The sequence below is a fragment of the Sinocyclocheilus rhinocerous genome, unplaced genomic scaffold (genome assembly GCF_001515625.1).
Source record: "Sinocyclocheilus rhinocerous isolate Xijiao unplaced genomic scaffold, SAMN03320098_v1.1 scaffold2485, whole genome shotgun sequence".
Lineage (NCBI taxonomy): Eukaryota > Metazoa > Chordata > Actinopteri > Cypriniformes > Cyprinidae > Sinocyclocheilus > Sinocyclocheilus rhinocerous.
In genome coordinates, this window is record NW_015637155.1 from 101,525 (window position 1) to 110,661 (window position 9,137).

Here is a 9,137-nt window from a genome sequence, read left to right on the forward strand (position 1 = left end):
CACACTCACACACACACACACAGAAAAACAAGTAGATAGAATAGAAAAAAAGAAAGCTAGTGTTTTTTAAATAAAAAAGAAGATAAATAGATAAAGTAGAATTAAAACAGAATAGAAAGTGCTAGAGTTAGAGGGTCAAATAAAGCTGTAACAGATGTGCGTTTAGTCGTTTACTAATTAATATACAAAACAAAGAAAAAAATGACTATATTACACATTGTTGGGTCTGTGCTACTTGCAGCGCGTGTTGTTTGTCAAACTGAGGAAGATGCTTTCTTAAGCCTCTCGGCCACCGTACTTGTATTCAGTACTGAAGGCACATCTCTCTCACCATGATCATCCTCTTGTGTCTCTGCTGGAAATACCGTCTGTGCGCGACGCGCCGCTGAACCTCGCGTCTGCGCTGCGCGTCTGCGCTGGTGACGTCACGCCGCCGCTTCATCAGCACGTAACTGAGCGTGAACATCAGCGAGCGCAGCGTCTCGTCGTTCGCCATGATTCCGCCTGTGTTCTCAGCCCGGGGTCCAAACGCCGCTGCAGAAGCGCGATATCTTCCACGACGCGCCGCGATCGCTCTGCTTATTCCGCGCACGTTATGTTATTTCATCATTATTAGCGCTGGCCCTGCTAACGCGCTCCTCACGCTTCTTCTTCTTCTTCTTCTGCGTCTCTGCTCATGTGACGTCACGCCGCAGCGCCGCCTGCTGGCCTGACGTCATCACAGTGGCCCTTTTTAAAAATTACTTTGCATTTCAACATTAACAAACAATATAGTCCTCACAGACTGAGATATTCAGAGGAATCATACTATAACAGAGAAACAAAATGCCTACAAGAAATAAAATTAAATTAAATACATTCATTCAACCATAAACAATGTAGGGCTTTAAACAAAATCACACTTAATAAACAAATCAAATAATTTCTTGGCCTAATCACTACTCATCATTTTCATAAAATCTCAAAAGACCTCTGTATACATGGCTAGCTCCTTTTTAAAGACATTAAACTGGGGTGCTGCTTTCAAAACTTTACATTTGTGAATAAAGAATTTTAATATAAAAAGTAAACCATTTACAACAAAGTCTACATTTTTGTCCACCAAATGCACTCCAAATTTCACCATGTGCCAAGTAATAGATGGAAAAATAGATACTCTTTGTTTTATCCAATGACCTACTTCAGTCCAAAATGAATTAACCAAATTACAATAAAGAGATACATCATCATTATTATTATTGTCCAGGTTCACACAGCAGCAGAATACGGCTCTGTAGTGTCTGTGACGTCACCCAGATATATGAAGACTTGACGGAAACCCCCGAGGCTCGATCGGATCTAGTCGTGTCAGAAAGTGATAAGACTCTCCCCGTCTGTCAGTGTTGCTATGGTTACTGGATACGGGCTTGTGTTGCTATGGTTACTGGATACGGGTTCAGACAGACAGACGCTACTGAAGCTGCGTGTCCAGACTCACACACCTGTAAGTCCCAAAAACTGACAAAAAAGGTGTGAACGTAGCCTAATGTTAAAGAAACACATTTCATAACTTTCAAATAATCTTTTTTCACACACTGAAAATTAAATTTCGTGCAGAAATCACTATAACTGACAAAACAGCCATTCTTATCCATAATGTGCAGCACTGACCACATGCCTCTTAGCCACCAGTCCTCTAAAAATAAAGACTTTCTTTTAAAGCTGCAGTCCGTAACTTTTTTTGGTTAAAAATAATCAATATTTGAGCAAGTACATGACCAGCCAGTGTTCCAAACTGTGGCCTGACTTCAGCCAGATTCACAGCGGCTAGCTTATAATAACACTTAGGTTTTCGCGGGAAATTCAAGCATGCGATACATTTACATACACGTACAGAAATAACATTTATACAAAGATACTTTTTATTTGTCGGTGTTATTCAATGCATGAACACGTGACATACTTATAAAACATGCCATTTTCAGATTATTTAATATCAATAGGCTATGCAAGATGAAATTATTTTACATTTATTCTGGTACTGTAATCACACGTAAGTATTTTGGAATAGTTTTCGGGGGTTTGTGACTGATTTTGTGTGCTCTCAATTTTCTTTGTTTGGGATTTTTTAATTTTTTTATTTTTGATACAGATGCATTTTCTGACAAAGAGCTTTATCTTATAACTGTGTTACTTCTGGCCAAATATCATATCCACAAGTGTACATTCTTCAGTAATAAGCCACATTTTAAAGTGTTTTTACATAGATAGATATGGGTTTTTAAAGAGTTGCAACAATATTTTGAAACAGTCTTTGTGCTTTTTTCAGGATTCCGCTTTGAAATTGTTACTTTGTGTTTATCTATCTATCTATTCATTCATGTGTTTATTTGATAGTCTATTATTATTGTTTACTATTATTATTATTGCGATATATCTATTTCCCCCTTTAACCTCCGTGTTTATTTTATTAATCGCTTTATATAGGTTAGAAAGCGGTTTTCTTTCCCCTGGCGCGTATCTTTGTTCTTTGTTGTATTTCCTGATGTTCCGTTATACTGTCTTTGTATTTGTTGATTGACTGAATAATAGTAAAAAAAATTTTTTTATCCTTTTAACACGTTTCAGCTTATGACCGCTTCCGCCTTCCGTGTCCATGACAACAGAATCGCTTCTCGCGAATGAAAACAATGACGTCAGCAGCGTCACATTTCCCACGATGCCTTGCGGTGGAAGGACAACAAACAGTCGCGCAGAACCGGCTCGTTTTACAGAATTAAAGCCATAAATCTGGTATGAACGCACACATTTCATTCATCGGGCATCTGACAGGAGTCTTCTATCGTCACGACGAGCTTTTTCTTCCGTCAGAGCGCTTCATGGCGAGACTTCAGTCAAACACAGCAGAAATGAGCGTAACTTATTAATACCATGTTTCTTGACATGTACCGTGGTACAGTAGGAGCAGCAGGCTATTTGAGCTGATAATCACCAGTACTGTGGTATTATCGTGTGAAATCAGCATGTTCACGGCTTTATTTCAGCTGTGTGCTCATTAGTGATCTTCATTCATTAGTGCTTATTCTGTGTAATTATATGTTTAGTCTGTGTGTGTCAGGATCGTTTACAGACCATCAGTGTTTGTTTGTTCCTCCATCATTCAGTCTGTCTCTGATGAACACAGCTCTGCATCGCTTCATTAGACTGGGTGACCACTGACCCGTAAGATGCTGTTTGAGAAGAATATGAGAAGTGTGCCGCCGTGTTTGTTCATTAATGATGCTCCTAGCGTTAGGGTTATTGTCATCATTAGGAAAGCCTGTGGTATTGTTAGTGCACTGCAGTAGTCTCTCTCCACAGGAACACACTCTGATCTCATTCAGTCATGGACCAGGACTACGAGAGCCGGCTTTTACGACAGATCAACATTCAGAACCACAGCAAGAACAGAGATCCCCCTCAAAGGATGCTTTACATGGCAAGAACACACAGCCCTTGTGTCACTGCTGGTAATATGCGATCATGGGTGTACATGGATTAGCTGTGGTTCTTGATCAGGTGTGATGTACTAATCGTGTGGTCTCCGGCGTTCTCCTCATGCAGCAGTACCCCGAGCATGGCCTGGTCTCGTCTGCAGTGACCGACACCGGATCACAGGCCTGTCCAAACACACCGACGAGCTGATACGTGTTCGGCACAGTAACATTACCCTCATGCAGAGCTGCTTTTCTTCCTTTGTGTTCATTTGGTAAGAAGCCCTGCTTACTTGAACTGTGAGATCAACGAAGGTAAAGAGCCGTGTCAAACGCCGATGACTTCACTCGAGAAACTGATTTAAACACATCGTGTTGCCCTCAAATAAGACCGTTGCCATGCCAACCTGCTACTGTAACCACTGTAAGTTTGCACGCTTGCCCCGCCCCCGGGGGCTTCTGATTGGTCCTCTGTTTTGGAACTGACATTGATGAGCGGCGCTGCGTGTAAAAGCTGAAATTCTTTTAACTTAACGTGTGCTTTAAACACGAGACGCTGCAAAAGACACGAGCACAGCGGTCACACACATCCGTCTAGCATGCGTTTACCTAAAATATACTGGAAAAGTAGCACATCGGAGTGGAAAAACCCATTCTGAGTGTAACTAACTTTATATTATTGTATTATAGAGCAGCAAATGAGAAATCTGCACGTGCATCCATTAGCTTGAAAATCACACAATTACTCATTGTATTAAAAGTGAGGCTACACTACTGATGCTGTGGAAGACCGCTATCATTACATGCACTGATCTAATTAGCTCCAGTATTTTCAGCTCAGAGATGAACCGATGATCGTGTTTCGTGTCTCTGGTTTCTTCAGGAGTCCATATCAGTTCTGAATCTTCTTTGAGCCTTTTTACATTCAGAACTTTTAAAAAGTCATTTCATAAAATTTATTAGTTTCCAGCTCTGTTTGAGTCACTGATCGTGTTAGATTCATTCGACTCAGATTCAGTTCAGATGAATGACTCATTCAGATGAATCAGATGAGAAACACAGCTTTATTTGAGTTCAGCTCCAGGTGTTTACATGTTTGTCAAGCTTCCTGAATCAGCTGGAGTTGTATTATTTGTACTGCGGCGTGAATGACGGGATGTCATGAACGGCTGAATCAAGCCTTAAAGAACGAAACTACTAATCAAAAGAACAGAAGAGCTAAAAATATATTGATTTCATACAGTGGAAAATAAATAAAAAACATGTTCCTCATATTGAAGGTGTGTGTGTCTGTAGTTTTTATAATAAGTGGTATATTAAAACAACAGAATCTAAGAAATGTTCTGGTTTAGTGAGCCGAGTAAATGTGTGTGAATTTGATCAGTTCTTTTATTAATGATTCACAGTCACACAGCGATCAGTGAGTGCAGCTGAACCTGGAGACAGAACCTCAGTCAGCGTCAGATGAAGATCTGCTCCTTCGATTAGCATTCATCTGTGATTCCCACGAGACACGAACCCTCTCAAACAGCTGCAGTCTCATCAAACCGGCCAAAACATCTGCAGCACACACTTCAGTTTAAAATATAAAGAATGAAAGTAGACATTTGACTCGCATGCAGCTCATTAACCCAGACCGACACTGTAAACTTGAAAACCACGCCAACGCTGTTATTATGCTGATGTCTTGCCCCATTGGCAGATCTTGTTGCTCGTTTTAAGCAAAAACTAACTAAATTTTTATATATATGTAACCCTCTTCGTCGGTGTGCTCCCCCAAATGTCTCTGCGTTGTGTTGAGGTGAGGGGTAAATGAGGAGGACACCAAAATCGTTGAGTAAAACAGCAGCTTTCTTTTATTAGGCTCCTTTCTCCACACAGTCACTCTCACAGCATGACAGGATGGCAACAGCCTTTCACAAAGAAAATAGAACTGTCTTCATTTCAAATAACCTCAAAATTACAATACATAACATTATAAAAGGAAATAATGAAGTTGAGACTGCAGCTAACTTAATAGTAAGCTCATCGTTCACAAACTTACTAAAACACAGGAAAGATAAACTACAGCATATGACAGACAAAGATAACCGCTGGATGTGATCAAAATAAGGAGAATTAGACCATAAAATACACAAATAGACCTTAAATATAACATAATATACATGAAAATGATGCTCAGCCACATGGAACATAGGAAACGTGCAATAATATCAGAAATACAAAACGATCTATCAAAAATAATGTCCGATACACATTATCCAACCGATCATCAACAATATATTTCTTCTAATAACATGGGTGGCTAATATAATTAGATAAATTTAATGGATGTAGTGGAGCAAACTGATAAACCCTCCTTACCTTTCACAAAGGAAATAGAACTGAGTGAAAAGCTGAAAAGAAGGGCTCACTCCCCTAATGAGAACACAAAGCACAGCTCCCCCCAAAGGCCGGGAGAACACATTACATCTTCCCTACATATATATATTTTTTTAGAAAACAAGACTTAAAATATTAAGTCATTTTATCTGTCAAGTAAATGCATCTTGATTCAAGAATGTTTAGATATTTGTACTAGAAAACAAGACAAAAATACTAAGTAAGAAAATAATTTTTTTGCAGTGTGAATGCATGAACTTGAAAAAATGTACACTTTGAATGCAATGTAATTCACTTTGGATAAAAGCGGCTGGCAGATGCATGAATGTAAAAGCTGCTCTCATCCATACAGTGAAAGCAGAAGCGCCAAACTCCATCAAATGCCAGAAGCAGCACTGCAGAGGTGAAGAACGTGTGTAATATTCCTGAACTGAACCTGTTCTCTCTCCGGTGGCATGTGAACTCTGGTTCGCTCCACATAAGGCTGTGAACGCAGCATACGAGCAAACAGGTCAAACGTTCCTGTGAGACGTCATGGACTAAATCCTCTTCTGATGAGAACAGATCCCACATTATACCAGATCCGGCATGAAAGCAGTGTTTCTACGTCGCCAGGGTGTTACTATGTGATTGCTAAACAGTTTTTGCTGGTTAGCATGTGTTTTTCTCCCAGTCTGTCAGTGTGCTTCTGTCGCGCGGCTGTGATTCGGAGTCATTTCGCTTCTGTTCTGTCGCGCGGCTGTGATTCGGAGTCGTTTCGCTTCTGTTCTGTCGCGCGGCTGTGATTCGGAGTCAGTTCGCTTCTGTTTTCCTGCACCGGGCCGCAGGAGCTCCAACTCTCCGTGCAACAGGTGTCGAGTGTCGGTGAGAAGCTTCACTTCCACCGCTGTCTTTATCATCGCTAGGATTTATTGGTATTATCTCTGTATTAGTAGTCAGGCATCACTGGTATCCCTAGTGATGAAACCTCTATCAGCAAGTGTTAAAGTTGCGTTTGTCAATCCGTGTGCTGCTGCTTTACTAATGATGCAACAGAAAAGGTGAAAAATCTCACATATGCACAATGAATGAGGAACCAGACCAGCAGACACCGAGACTCCATACTGTAAAAAAAAAAAAAGGATCAAAATGTTGTTAGTTTTTGTTTAAAATGAGTAAAAATATCTGCCAATGGGGTAAGAAAAGTAATCTTAATTCAAAGGCTAAACAAGATTATTTTTCTTACCCCATTGCCAGATATTTTTACTCATTTTAAACAAAAACTAACAAAAATTTGATCCTTTTTATTTTATTTTTTTAAGAAAACAAGACATAATATCTTAAGTCATTTCACCTGTCAAGTAAATGCATCTTGATTCAAGAATGTTTAGATATTTGTACTAGAAAACAAGACAAAAATAGAAAGTAAGAAAATAATTTTTTGCAGTGCAGCAACCACAACGCGCTGGTATTGTGCTGAGTTTTGCAAACATCACTTACATTTTCCCACAAAACTATCTATTTTAGTCTTTTATATCATAAATTGCACAGTATGTTGTTTTTTTATCATTTACATACAGCGGAATACAAAGGAAACATGAAAATAATTATCTTATTCTACAGATATCGTTGTTATATCACGTCACATTAATATACCAAATGTAACGTTATTCTCCTGACTTCTGAAAATAGAAAATGTATGAAAATGCACAACCCAATCAGTCAATCTCTTCAATGAGTGAAACATCTTTTGAGTGAAACAATGAAAACATCTTTTCAATGTGTGTGTGGACAACATCTGGATACAGGTCGCATGTTAATGCCAAGTGTAAACGCAGCTGTAGAGGAGCGGTTCTCAATCCGGATCCTGGGGACCCACCTGATTCAGATCAACACTGGTTAGCAGAGACTGCATGAGTGTGTCAGAGACACAGGGCTGAGAACCACTGCAGTAGAGTAAAGCTAAAGCAAAAGAACTCTATGAATGATATTTGAAATAATAATAAAGGTGCAGAAGGGGAAAATGTGGTCAGTTTGGGATTTTCTGATCAAATCTGACTCTTCACACAAAACACACCATTCATGATGCGTGTGCATGTGTCATCGACTGCTTGGTGTATTTATGGACGACTGACCCCGGATCATCCAGCCCTGCGCTGCTGCGTGAAGACTAGTGATATTGTTGTGAAACTGAACAAACCCCAGTCTGCTCTCAGCACAGGGCCCGGGGTGTGTGAGGCTTTTTATAATAACTGAAGACACCTCGGTATTCTTTGTAACAAGTGGATCATATTTAAGGAGTTCTTGACCTGTTTTAAATATTGATTCAGTTGTAGTGAGTTAATGGCTGTGAAACAATAAAAGTGTTTGTATTTCCATCGAATCATTAAAGGCTCCCGTTTCTAATAAAGCAGGGTCATGAAAATATCTTTGAATCATGGTTTTAACATGAATTTGTCACTTAACTTTATACTTGTGTACAATAACTTCTACTGTTTATATGTTAAATTAACTAAAATAAAAGTAAATAACATGAATATAGTTATCAATAAATTCGTTTCGGTGACAGCAGGTCTACATGTCAAAAAGAATTAAACCACGAAGCACTTTACTCAGCTTTGGGTGTGTGACACTAGTAAATTATAAACAGACATATTTCGAAAAGCATTTAAATATGCCTCATGCGCTTACAAACACGTTCTTGGTACAGTAAAAGATCACCGTGACTTCACACATGCCAGACGAGTTGCTCATACATTCCGTGTTTACATCAAGCTGCCAAAGTTACGCGCAGAGGAACCAGACCAGCAGACACCGAGACTCCATACTGTAAAAAAAAAAAAGGATCAAAATGTTGTTAGTTTTTGTTTAAAATGAGTAAAAATATCTGCCAATGGGGTAAGAAAAGTAATCTTAATTCAAAGGCTAAACAAGATTATTTTTCTTACCCCATTGCCAGATATTTTTACTCATTTTAAACAAAAACTAACAAAAATTTGATCCTTTTTATTTTATTTTTTTAAGAAAACAAGACATAATATCTTAAGTCATTTCACCTGTCAAGTAAATGCATCTTGATTCAAGAATGTTTAGATATTTGTACTAGAAAACAAGACAAAAATAGAAAGTAAGAAAATAATTTTTTGCAGTGCAGCAACCACAACGCGCTGGTATTGTGCTGAGTTTTGCAAACATCACTTACATTTTCCCACAAAACTATCTATTTTAGTCTTTTATATCATAAATTGCACAGTATGTTGTTTTTTTATCATTTACATACAGCGGAATACAAAGGAAACATGAAAATAATTATCTTATTCTACA

At 38.8% G+C, this 9,137-nt stretch overlaps 1 protein-coding gene across 1 annotated transcript in view; it reads right to left on the reverse strand.

Moving 5' to 3' along the window:
* Positions 1-726, reverse strand: part of LOC107748640 (putative nuclease HARBI1) — a 12,184-nt gene extending 11,458 nt beyond the window's left edge. The window contains exon 1 of the mRNA XM_016563524.1: positions 332-726. Coding sequence (XP_016419010.1) covers positions 332-496 — 165 coding nt within the window. The 5' untranslated portion in view covers positions 497-726. The remainder of the gene's footprint in view (positions 1-331) is intronic.
* Between the last annotated feature and the right edge of the window lie 8,411 nt (positions 727-9,137).